General features: G+C 42.5%; 2 protein-coding genes across 2 annotated transcripts; both read left to right on the forward strand.

Moving 5' to 3' along the window:
* Window positions 1-590: 590 nt before the first annotated feature.
* On the forward strand, window positions 591-2784 carry pde6hb (phosphodiesterase 6H, cGMP-specific, cone, gamma, paralog b). Its single transcript, XM_026165721.1, has 3 exons — window positions 591-671; window positions 1620-1777; window positions 1869-2784. Exons 2-3 carry the CDS (start codon window positions 1635-1637, stop codon window positions 1984-1986), a joined length of 261 nt encoding a protein of 86 aa, XP_026021506.1. The 5' UTR covers window positions 591-671; window positions 1620-1634; the 3' UTR covers window positions 1987-2784.
* Window positions 2785-6805: 4021 nt separating this feature from the next.
* On the forward strand, window positions 6806-10267 carry LOC113021215 (retinoic acid-induced protein 3). Its single transcript, XM_026165723.1, has 4 exons — window positions 6806-7367; window positions 8021-9221; window positions 9950-10005; window positions 10148-10267. Exons 2-4 carry the CDS (start codon window positions 8090-8092, stop codon window positions 10235-10237), a joined length of 1278 nt encoding a protein of 425 aa, XP_026021508.1. The 5' UTR covers window positions 6806-7367; window positions 8021-8089; the 3' UTR covers window positions 10238-10267.
* The last annotated feature ends 2756 nt before the right edge of the window (window positions 10268-13023 follow it).

The raw sequence follows: 13023 nt of genomic DNA on the forward strand, positions 1-13023 counted from the left end.
TAATTAAAGGTAAATAGCCGAGTTTACTATGATACTTCTTGGTATCATAGAAGCATTATTGGAGAGTCTAGAAAGGCTGGATCTTTGACTTTGGGCCTGAACCTGAGTCAATGAGTGTTGTTGTTGTTTGTTTTTTCAAATTTCATACCTCTCACATTAAAGTTGCTTTTAATTGTATTTGAGCTGTTGGTATGGTTAAATTTCCTCAAGGTCGGGTTGCTCTTTGTTTACTGGTGTAGCTGCACAGACCCACATGTGAAAACAACGTCTCACATGGGCCTGAAACGCGACCGGCTGTCTTCTCACGACAAAGCTAAATGCAGGCGTGCTGGGGGTTTAGAGGGATAAGTGAGATAAAAGTCCTTCCAGATTGATCTTTGAATGATCTGTTCCAGCAGGCTGCACCACCTCCATCCCATGGCAGGTAGGACAGCAGTGGGGCGGGGCCAATGGGAACAAGGGAGCTGAGAGGTGGGGAGGGCGGGGAGCAGAAGATCCTGGATGGGTGGAGAAGTTTGGCTGACCTTCTCTGGTGACCATGTGACTGGAAAAAGGCTGATGTGGGGATTAGAATTAATAGTATAAAAGTGCAACACAGACAACACACTTCACTTACTCAAGGAGCAGAGAGAAGCAGCTCTGAGCAGCAACTGGGAAATCTGTGACTGCAAGTAAGTGCAAACTCTGCAGCTGCAACTTTATTGACTTTGTTTAGTGATGAAACTACCCGGGTGGCGCTACAATGTAACATATAATAAGGATAAAAGTAGCAGTAGATACGTAGGTACGTGGATAACTGACAGGTGGAAAGATAACAATGATAATTTAGTGTGATGATAATGTATCTGCTAAAATTGTAAACGAATACAAGGAAAGCAGGAAGAAAGACAACAAGGCAATAAAAAAAATAAAATCTACATCTATTTTGGGCTAACAAAGATGCACTGGATTTGCAAAACGTTCAATCAAAGCAAACAGATGGTCGTGAGCCTGCCGGGCAGCGTCTCTGCATCACCGTTCAGCTGAAAGATCAGGAGAGCCTCTGCATCCGCAGGCTGTCTGTATCTGCAGGTGGTGCATAACATCACAAGCCAGGGTGTTCTTCCACCTCTGTCAGAATGCCTTAACAGTGTTAGCAGTCAGAGGAAAGGGGGGCTCAGAAAGGACACGGCTTAAGACGAGAGCAAAGGGAACAGGCAGGGATGTTTTGGTCAAGGCGTTTTCAATACAGTGAAGAGAACGCCGTGATGTGATTTGACAATAACAGCCTCACTTATTCAGCCAAAACAACAACAAGAAAAAAAAACTTATATCAAGATTATCAAAGTTAAGACAAACTTGTTTTCGAGTCTGGTTTCCAAACTGTCAGGTGGATGAAAGAGCAAATGGAAAAGTTGGAGGTCAAGAATGAAGGTCTTCCCCTTATTGCACATGTCATTCTTGCTGTCCAAGAAGGGCAATTAGTCCACTGTGGATTACAGTGGGATTAGAGCTAATCTGTCTGTAAAGCTAATCTGTGTAATCTCCATGGATTGGCACCGAGCGCTGGAAGCAAACAGGATTAGCACGAGGGCAGCAGGAGGCAATGCGAGGCTTTATCAATGTCTTTCTGCCTTCAGAGATCCGCAGTAGAAATGAACGCCAGCCCCCCAGCAGGAAGCGCCCTGGCCCCCGGTGGAACCACAGGCCCCACTACACCCAAGAAGGGGCCACCCAAGTTCAAGCAGAGGCAGACCCGCACATTCAAGAGCAAGGCCCCCAAGCCAGGCCAGAAGGGGTAAAACACAGTTTTTGTGATATTTAAATGTATAGATTAGGGAACAGATCAGGACTTTGGACGCTCACCTCTTTGTTTCCTCTTTCTCCAGCTTTGGTGATGATATCCCTGGCATGGATGGTCTTGGCACAGACTTCTCAGTGGTGTGCCCATGGGAAGCCTTCGGCGACATGGAGCTCAGCGACTTGGCCAAATACGGAATCATTTAAACCCACTGCCTCCAGCCTTCCTCGCCTGCCTGCACCCTTCCTCTGTCTAATCCTTTCCACCTGGCCTTCTCTCCACCTCAGCTTGGCACGTCGTGATAAGGCTGCCAGCAAACCCCCTAATGCCCTCTCGTCTATCTACCTCTTGCTTTGCGCCACTAAGTGGACGGAAAGCATAATGATGTTGTTGTTTTTATATTATAATATGATACTGTTTACAGTATATATACTTGAAATGAAAAGACGAGAAAACCATCTCCACCTACCTTTTTCCTTTCCCCTTCATCCACCTAGCATAGTCTCCTCCCGACTCCTCCCCCCTCCTCATGTGGACTTCCCTGCCTCCCTGTGCCACTCCCGACCCACGGCAATGGATGCAAGCAAAACACTTGTCAACACTAGCTTGTATTTGCTTCTAGCTGTAATTACAAATGTAAATAATTTGTTCTAAGCGTTAAACCTTTTTACCTTATCTTCCTTTTGTACTTCCTCCCTCTTTTGTTTTGCATTGTATTTTCTACTCCTTGTGCACAAGGTTGTTGTAAACACCAAGGGATGCAGTGTGGGTGTGCAACATGCTGTAATGGTGAAAAACTACAATGCTCTTTCACGCGATCATTGAGGAGGAATTCCTTTTTGTCCTGCTTTCCATCTCTTTCTGTCCTTGCTGCTACCTGCACTTCCCTCCTTAGAGAAGTTAAAGGCAAATAAGTTTTGTGTTTGCAAACACTATATTATGGAAGATGTGTTGTGAACTGGCATGTCCAAATAGCTGAAATAAAAATCAGTTTATTTTCACTACTTTTACTACCCTCATCTTTTTTTCTGAAAGACATAAACAGAGTAACATGGCATTTTTTTTAAATCAGTAAAAGAAAAATAATATCAAATCACTATTAAATCATAGACTGTACATAAATGATGGACCTGGCAGCATGACATCACCCACTGTTTTGAGTGTATCTTGCTTTATCACCCATTTCCTGCTAAATGGGAGCAACAATTTATAAAATGAATGACATGTTGTATAAAACAAGGTTTAAACAAGCATTCATTGAAGAGATCAATTGAGGAGTGGGATTTTTTTCTCTTTTATACTTGATAATCAGGCTTCTTTTTATCAGCCGATAGGAAAGAATGCTACATCAATTTAAAACACTACAAAAGAAGGACGTAAAAAATGAGACATCCTGCTTTGAAGCCTCGAGATGAACATTTCTTTATCACCATGTTGGTTACAAAAACACGGTGGTAAACAGGAAAGGTGGATCTGACTATAAACACCATGCACCCATTGGCTGATGATTTCTGATTGACAGGTCAATGATATGTCTTCCTGCTAAACGGTGTAAAACGGTTACGGTGGTCCCTCGCTATAACGCGGTTCACCGTTCGCAGCCTTCCTGTTTCACAGATTTTATTTGTGCAACTTTGCATGTTTGTTTTTTTTGTTGGTTTTTTTTGGGAAGTGCATTGTGTTCTGCGTCGTGATTGGCTGTAGACCACTGTCAATCAATCTCCTCGTGTCTCCAGTACAGTACAGAATGAGTTCAGCTTGTCAAATTTACATAAATCTTCGACCGCTAGCAGTGTGACTCTGAAGTGCTGCACTGTATGTTTGTAAGTTTTCTCCCCAACAAACACAACAATGTCGATTAAACATTTTGCACCATCAAAGGCAACCGTGGGGGCTTTGGTTTCATTGTATAATGCTGGACTTATTTTTCTACCAAGGTTTGAACTTTGAGAGTTTAAACAAGAGAGAAAATGTGAAAATGTTGATGCCTGTCTGAGAAAAGTGTATAAAGTGTGTAGTGTATAACAATAATAATAATAGTAGTTATAAAAAATAAAGCTGGCTACTTAATGGATTTCACCTATCACGGGTTATTTTTAGAACGTAACTCCCGCGATAAACGAGGGACCACTGTAGTACTTAAATTTTGTTACGTATAGATATCAAACACTGTCGATCACATCATTTTACAACAGTAACTAGAGTACGCTGCTGGTATACGGTTTGAATCAGACCTATCTGACAGACTCCAGTTTTTTCATGTAAACAGGGAGTCAGGGTTCTGTGCTGGCAGCTCTTTTTTTAACATTATACATGCTTTGTTTAGACAATATCATTAGGAAATGTTGCTTACATTTTTATTGCTATCCAGATGACACAAATTAATTAGTCAAACTACAGGAATGTCTTAAAGATACAAAGGTCTGGATTACCTCGAAATCCCTGTTTCTAAATTCTGACAAAACTGAGGTTATTCTACTCTGCCCTAAAAATTTAATGATGTCTAAGCAGATACTTACTCTGGATGGCACTACCTCAGCCTCCAGTAATGCTGTGAGTCATTTTTAATCAGGATATGCCCAACAATGTGCATATAAACAGGTATGTAGGACTGTGTTCTTTTATCTGTGCAGTATCTCTAAGATTAGAAACATCTTGTCTCAGAGTGATGCTGAAAAGCTAGTCCACCCATTTCTTCTAGGCTGGACTTTTTGTTTCCTTATTTTCAGGCTGTTCTAAAAGCTCGCTGAAAAGATTCTAGTTGATCCAGAATATTGAAGTACTGATGCATTCGTTTGTGTTTGTTCTTGCCTCTCTATGCTCTCCTTTTTCATCCCTTTTCTCCAATGTAACTGGTTGGAGCAGATGGCTGCCCCTCCCCCTCCCTGAGCCTGGTTCTACCGGAGGTTTTTTTCCTGTTCAAATTGAGTTTTTCCTTCTCGCTGTCTCCAAGTGCTTGCCCATAGGGATCTTCTGTAGGATCTTAACCTTACAACGTAAAGCACCCTGATGCAACTGTTGCTTTGAGTTGGTGCTATATAAATAATTAATATAAGTTAAAGAAAAATGTATTGATGAAAGATAAATTAATCTAAAACCTTCGTCTCGCTTCATTTGCTCTCCTTGCCAGAGAAGATGATCACAATACTCATTAGACTATTTTAGTGTCCCCCTTAAACACTTCATGTCCCATAGAGCAACTGATATGCTAAACATTATACAGTATACAAAACACACTGTATAACTAATGAAACTTCTTTGCAGGCTATTAAAAGACTTCATGACATTTTGCTTACAGACAGCAAGTCCCAATTTAAATGCAAATATTTGTGCTCTCACATGAAAAATGGTTATTTTATTTGTGTTGAGGTTTTTATGTGCTCATTAGCACAGCTAGGAAGATTTTTGAATCTGGTGTTACAGTCGTATCTATGGAAGCCCGTTTCCGCCACTAAAAAAAAAAAAAAAGCTAGTATCCATAACTCGAAATTTCGAGTTATTTTCTCGAAATTTCGAGTTATTTTCTCGAAGTTTCGAGAAATATAACTCGAAATTTCGAGTTACTTTTCTCAAAATTTCGAGTTAGCTCTGCCAATCAAAAATATACGTGAATGAGGTCGCTTTCTTGTTACCCGGAAGCATATGGCGCAGGACCGCGCACTCAAAAACGGATCCCAACAAATTAAAGTATGTTTGCTGATAGTAACGCCATGTGATTCAGCTAATAACACAGGGATTTCATCATTTGTGAAGCCAGGCTGAAAACACTCAGCAATCTGTGCATTCACGACTGGATGTAATACCGGTAGCTTAGCTGTAGCATTTGTAGCTGAGGGCTTCAGCTTCCGGGTAACATGGAAATGACGTCATTCACGTAGATTACTGATTGGCAGCGCTAACTCGAAATTTCGAGTTGCTTTTCTCAAAATTTTGAGTTAATATGACGAAATTTCGAGATAATAACTCGAAATTTTGAGTTATGGATCCTTTTTTTTTTTTTGTGGCGGAAACGGGCTTCCATACGTATCAAAGTCTGCAGATTACAAAAAACTGGGGCACGAATCCACCAGCCATCACAAAATTTCACTGTATTTAGATTTTTTTTTTAAAAACTAAATGAAACATTAAAAAAAAGAGAAACTAATCAAAATAAATTAAAATTATCTACACTAAAAGACTTTAGTTTTAGGCTTTGGTGAATATGTTTATTGAGACTGGTATGACCACATGACAGTGAGTCAGCTCTGACTGTGTTTGTGTTGTACTCCAAACATCTTCAAACTTGCTCCTGGCAAACATTAGAAATCAAAATGCTACACCCAACAGACTCTAAAGTGAAACTCGCAAACCCGAGAGAGAGAAAAACAACCGAAACACAACTGTGCTCAAAACAAACACTGTTGAGGATGTTGTGTAGAGTCTCAATGTAAACCTCGACAAGGTCTCAGTACAAGGAAACCATCGGGTCGCTAAACATCGATTCGGATTCCTTGGACTAATAAAACTGGGAATATGCTCAGTCATTGCTCTCCATCCAGTGCGAGAGAGTTTAATCAGATCCAAGTTGGTGGAGCACCTAAAATACAAGTTTACCTTCTCAATGCAGCAAGAAAGGCCCCAAAAAGTCTTAAAGACACACTTTCTGTCAGCATCCTTCAACACTGTCGCGCTTCCCAGACAGCGGGGTTGCCGAGTGTCTAATATGCACACAGACACTCCATGTACAACATATTGGTGCCTTTGAAACATTTATTCGAAGGAGATGTTTACATTGGCCAACATCCGTGTGCACACACCCTGCTCCTGCAACAAACCAGCTTACAAATGGAAAAAGTCCCTCTGGGCTTTAGAGCAAACTTTAGTTGAAGAGTGACTTAAGCTTCAGCTGAACACACCCTTAAACAATGTGCGTGTGCAGGCATGAGCGGAGGTGTTACGTATGGGCTTGCAACGGTGAAAAGCGTTCTCTGTTCCTGATGCAACCCTACTTGTGGCGAACTCGCCAATTTCAAGTGTTATGGCTGTGATTTACTAGTAACCAAGGAGACTGCTGCTCCTGTTCTGTATCCAGGTGATGGTGGGATGAGTCAGGCGGGCTCGCCCTAACGCCCTTGATTCTTACTTCTGCTGAGCTGTGACCCTGCACCTCAGGTGAAACACATGACCACATTATCAAAAGACGGGATGCAAATTCTTATGGGAAATGAGATTCATAAATCTGGGAGGTGTGACTTCTCATCGCTTCCAGGTGTGCGGGAGCCCCACCTTAATCACAGGGAGGGACGCAGCGAAGCACAGCAGACGGGAGGGATCTAAAAGCCAAGAATTTGTGGAGGTACAGGTTTCCAACCTTCTAAGCAAGTTGAAAACAATCCTCTCCGGTGGTGCTTTTGGACCTCGTCCTTTTTTTCCCCCTCTTCTCCCTTGTGCTCATTTCTCTTGCTGGCAGAGAAATGAGCACATCATCAAGATAAGAGGTGCAGAACATCAACAAGAGTTTACCGCAGCTTGAACGTCAGACTGAGACTAGTTGAGTGTAATTCGGAGGAGGTGGATCTGCTTATACTTGCATCCCAGAGGATAAAAGGTAAGTGTATTCGATAAAGGTTGGGTCAGGCTTGTGAATCTATTTATATTTTGATTTGATGTCTAATAATAGACATCAAAATAATGTTTGGAATTGGTAAAAACCTCTGTAACCCCCTGTGAGCAAGTGATGGGGCAAAGTTGAGGACACGAGGCCTTTTTATCCTGTGCTAAAACTGCCAAAAAGGTCATATTTAAATCTCTGGTGCTGGAACAAAGACTCCACTGTGTAATGCGGGAAGTGCTCCTCAGCTATCACAAGTGACTATCTGACTGTCTCTCACCTCTAATCTTAACTGGTTATAACCGGCAATCGTGTTGTGTGACGGCGCTCGCTACGTCTCCTTTTCTGTCCCGGCCTCGCCTCCATGTTGCAGCTAGTTTTTCCTCCAAGCTTTGCAACGGCTCATTCATTTCCCTGCTTTGTTCTGGCATGTTTATACACTCCCTTCTCCTCCTGTGCTCTTCACACGAGCTACTGTCAAACCTCTTCTTCCTTTTGTCTCTTCCATGCTGTGACCTCTGTCATGTTAGCTTCCATTTCACCATGCTTGATTTGCAGACTTTTAATGCGTTTCGGACAAACTTCTCCTCCCGACTGACAGTTTTGCAGTCAAACATGCGTGAAATGTATTTTACTCTTTTTTGTTTCAGGATTAAAGACCTGCCACATCAAAGGACGGTTAAACAAAGGAGGACCGAATCCTCGTGTGGATTACTATAATGAATATGGCCCTTTCATCCAAGAACCTGAAATCCCTTTCTCCCCTCCTGTTCCTCTTTTATGCCCCTCTCACCTGTCTGTGCCAGTCAGCCAACAGCACCTCAACCAGTACCACAACCACCACCACAACCGTTTCCTCAAATGTTACATCCCTGATCGGAGTCCGAGGCTGCGGCAACGGGCTGCATCCCATGTACAGGTATCTGTGTGACCGCCGGGCAGCATGGGGGATTGTGCTGGAGACCCTGGCCACTGCGGGCTTCCTGCTAAGTATAGGGCTCCTCTTAACCCTGCTGATCTGGTCCCTGTGTGTCTGCATCTCATCCCGCCATTATCGAAAAAGCAACATCGGAGGCATGGTGGCCTCCATGTCCCTGTTCCTGTTGGCCATAGCGGGGATCTTTGGCATCACCTTCTCTTTCATCATCAGTCTCACCCCGCAGACGTGCCCCACTAGGCTGTTCCTCTTTGGCGTGCTCTTCTCGCTGGCCTTCTCCTGCCTGCTGGCTCGCTGCCTTGCTCTGTTGGGCTTTGCAGCAGCTCGAGGCTGGGGAGAGCCTGCTGTGGCTCTGGGGCTCTTCACTGTGCAAGTTATCATTGCCACAGAGTGGCTGATCATCGTGTTGGTCCGGGATAACAAGCGCTGCGAGTACAGCCAGGGGGAATTCGTCATGCTACTGATCTACGTCCTGTGCTTACTGGCTATCAGCTTGATTCTTTCCCTGCACCTCCTGTGCCGCAATTATTGCACTTACAGCTACAGCTACACAGGACCCATCAACCAGCAAGGGAAGCTGCACAGTGGGCTGGTCTTCGTCACACTGCTTCTCTCTGCCTGCATCTGGGTGGTGTGGATCACTATGTTCACCAAGGGGAACCCCGAGCTGGGCCGTCGGCCAAATTGGGATGACCCAGTAATTAGCATTGCCTTGGTAGCAAATGGCTGGGTGTTACTGATTGGGCATGGGTTGTCCCAGGTCGCCTTCTTCTGCAATGGGGAAGTGAAGTCCAAGGATCTCCCTTTGAGCTTTGCAGGATGGACCAGCCCCAATGCTGATATGCCAGGACTAGGAAGCCAGAAGGAGGGGAGAGACAATGGAAGTTTTGAGAATGACTTGGAGAACAAGAGAGGTGAGATGCTGTTGTGTTGATTAAAAAAAGTGTGACTTACAGTTAGATGATTTGGGACATAAAGGTAATATGATTATTGAAATTATCTTTTGAAATTGACTATTTAAATCCTCACCGCATTCCTAACCACACCTGGTTGACTAGCAATCCAAGAGATATCTCATTTTCTTTGACAAAGACCTAAAAATACCAGTAAATATTCACATATGTACAATAGAGCTGGTAAACTAGAATTTTCGCATTTAAGGATTTATACTAAGTCACGTGTACGGAAGAATTCAGGATCGACCTGACAGTTTAAAAGATGTTCATCAGTACAAGCCTATTACTCTCATGACTTTATAGGATATGATGATTATTTAATAAAAGACCACCTGGGATCCACTCTAATCGGCAATGATTATTTCTTTTTAATCAATTTAATGCCCCACTTTTTTGCACTCCTCAAATCTACATCATCTAATAAAGTTTGCGTGCACCACAGATCCATAAAGGATGTTGTTTCATTCTCATTTTAAAGGCGCAAAAGCAGGAAAAAAACAGAATAGACTAACTATGATCAATAAGGACACATTAGCCAAATGGCTTTCCTCAAACATGAGGTAAAAATGAACCCAACCTTAGAAAATGACTCCTGATATCTGTCAGCTCAGCTCTCACTGTGCGCCTTTACGATGAACGCATATAATGTATATAATTAGCTGACTGTGTAACGCGTCTCCCTTCAGGCCGGAGAGCTGAGCAATCACTGCGATCGCCCTACGAGTCGGGATTCTCCATGACGGTGAGTACTGAAGGATAAACCATCCGACTCCTGCTGGTCCAACATTCAACAGTGTGACCTTTTAACTACGTGACTGAGCTATATTGTAGGATTAATTGGACTTTATCGAGGGTATTAATTGCAGCGATGTTTTGTGTTTCAGGAAATCGACACCGACAAAGATTACACCATTCCTCGCCCTCAGACTACCAACTACAATGAACCCTATGATGAATATTATGGACATGAATAAAACCTTATCTGAATAAGGCCTTACACACCTCATGGCCTAATTTGTACTTTAATGTGCAAAATGTAAATATTTTTAGTATTATAAGAAATGGTGTTTTAAGTGTGTTAGTAGGATTTAAAATCATATGTCGCCCCCAAAGAGAGTAGGCTCAGCAGCATGACTCATCTGCTTGAGTTTCATCATCGAGGCTGGACGGGTTCAGATAGTCCAGCTTTGTTCTGGCAAATCCACGGGGCGAATTCTCAACAGTGGGGCGTCTCAGTCACGGTGTGTGTGTTGCTACTCGGAGATGGCAGATAATAGCCCTGAGGTGACAGGAGGCGTGAAAGTGTCGCTTTGAAGGTGCCAAACTGCTGAGCAGAGACATCCACGAAGGAGCGAGAGGACAACTGAGAGGAACGAGAAGAGAGAACGAGGTGAGAAAGGAAAGGAAGGCGGGATCAGACGAAATGAGACAAGACAGGAGGAGATAGGACAGGATATCCGTCAGCGCTGTGGGAGGGCTCGTGCCATCACTGATCAGCATCTTCATATTCAAAGTTACGTCACAGTTACACGTTTCTGCAAAACAACTGGAGTGATGTAGAAAGATACAACATAGGCATCTTTTTTACCCCGTAACACTTTAAAAATACGGCCTGAGGCCAAGTGCGTAATTCCTCTGTGATTAAACGGAATGTCAATACTTTATTATAACGTAATTATATTTACCTACAAATACTTAAAGGTAGGCACAAAGGAATAAGGGGATAACAAATCAGGGTTTTGCAGAAAACAAAGAAAAACTTATACTGCAAGTAAAGCTAATTAGTGTGTAAGTAATTTTAGTAAATTTAAGCAGTGCATAAGGCATTATGAGTAGTGCACAGATTCTGCAAATTTGATGGTATTTGTTTTTTCTTGTAAGGCAGAAAAGTCCTCAACACATTTATATTAGTAAAAGAAAAGCACAGTTGAATAACAGAACATCCATCCTGCAAATCAACATAATGAATATTAAATAAACAGGCAAGAAAAGCAAGATTAATCCACTCCATAATGCAGCCTGTGCTGAAAACTACAGTGTGTTTATGACATGTGATTTTTGTTTTTTTTCTGTAAAAACCCAACTTGTTCTCACCTTATTCTAGTGTGCCTACCTCTAAGTATTTGTAACTAAATGTAATTACACTGTAACTTTAAAAAAAATGCACTAAAAGTCCATTCAATTACAGGAGAATTACGCTCTTAGTCACTTATTATAAAGTGTAACCTTTATTTTACAAATGCTTGCATAATGTGCTCAATAAAAAAAGACTTCTACATAAAGGATTTCGTTCTGTCGGAGCTCAGTCTTTTTTAATGTCCACTTAATAATTTGAATGCCTCCTTGCAGTAAACAAACACTTGTGTACAGGGAGCAGCCACCAGGGGGCAACGTCGTAACAAGTCATAGTAGATGACTAGGTAGATGTAAAACCTTTTTAGTAGCAACTATCATAGTCACGGTTTCATTTACAAGAGGCAGAATGTGCAATAAGAAATTCGTCCCTCTGTAATACACGGGAGAGAAGATGATTCAGTGTGCCATTTATTTTCTTGCCCCCTCCCTTCCTCCCTCCGATGGCCTGTAGTGATTTGCCATCCACAAAAGGTCAGTTCCCCACTTCAAAAGATGCAATCTCTCACACACCTCCTCCTCTGTCAGGCCTCTGCCTATTCTTCCAATTAGCCCAACTTCAATTACTCAGCGAGAGCATGCCATCAAATTGGCAATTGGCCTCTTGTGCATTAGTGCAATTAGCAGGGATATGAGGTTTCCTGCCACATCCAACCCATTTACGGCCATTAACTCTAGATGCAATTAAAGATTGTTCCAGTTTGTTTCCCCCTTGGCAGTGATGAGCAAGTTTGGAGGTGGTGGAAGAGCTTATCATACAGTAAATTTGGTCTGGAGGAGTAAAAACAAAAAGAAAAGAAAAGTCAAGAGTTAACTGCAACGTAGCACCGCTGAGCTGCGTTAAACGGTGGGCATGTGGCGCCTCCATCAATCACCCGGCTCGCGCCCCACAGAGGAGGCCACGTTTCTGGACTGTCTGAGCAGGGATTCTTTGGAAGCTTGTTATCTAAATATTGCAGCATTCAGTTGACTCCCCGACTTCTCATGTCTAATGAGAAACTCCCTTATCTCTGCTTGGTATAGGGTTTTGTTCTATTTAAAGCAAGCCCGCTCCTGATTGGATAACTTCACTTTAGACAAACACTGCAAAGAAAATGATAAGACTGACACAATCATGGGAAGGAAATAACATAATGGCTGCCAGCTCAACAAATCCAGAACCCTATCTGAGAATGTGCTCTATCACCTCCTGATAACTGTCAGGTAAGAGGGTCACTGCATCAAGAAGAAATGGGAGTCAGTGAGTGCCTTCAATTTCTGAGGATCCTTCAAAGTGTTTCTTTAGACAATGCCTGCCTTCTTCACTCATTCTCAGCTCAGTCCTTTTAAAAAACAGAATTTGTTTAGTTGAATCTATGAAAAATAGATAACATAGATAACAGTGTCCTTAAAAATGGACAAGTGGAGGACCAAAGAAGTGGCAAGGCTTGTAAAAATATATACGCCAGATGAGCAGTATGTGAAAGTCAGGTCCTTGAGACATATGAAAAAAGATCCAGACATGATGCAGGACCTGAGAGATGCATCTAGCCCTTCAGTTGATCAGTTTGCTGTTTGTGAAACGAGGGAGAAAAAGCTGAGGTCGCCAAAATACACAAGAACCTGACTGGAAATCAGTGGCAACTGG

The sequence above is a fragment of the Astatotilapia calliptera genome, chromosome 4, assembly GCF_900246225.1.
Source record: "Astatotilapia calliptera chromosome 4, fAstCal1.2, whole genome shotgun sequence".
Classification (NCBI taxonomy): domain Eukaryota; kingdom Metazoa; phylum Chordata; class Actinopteri; order Cichliformes; family Cichlidae; genus Astatotilapia; species Astatotilapia calliptera.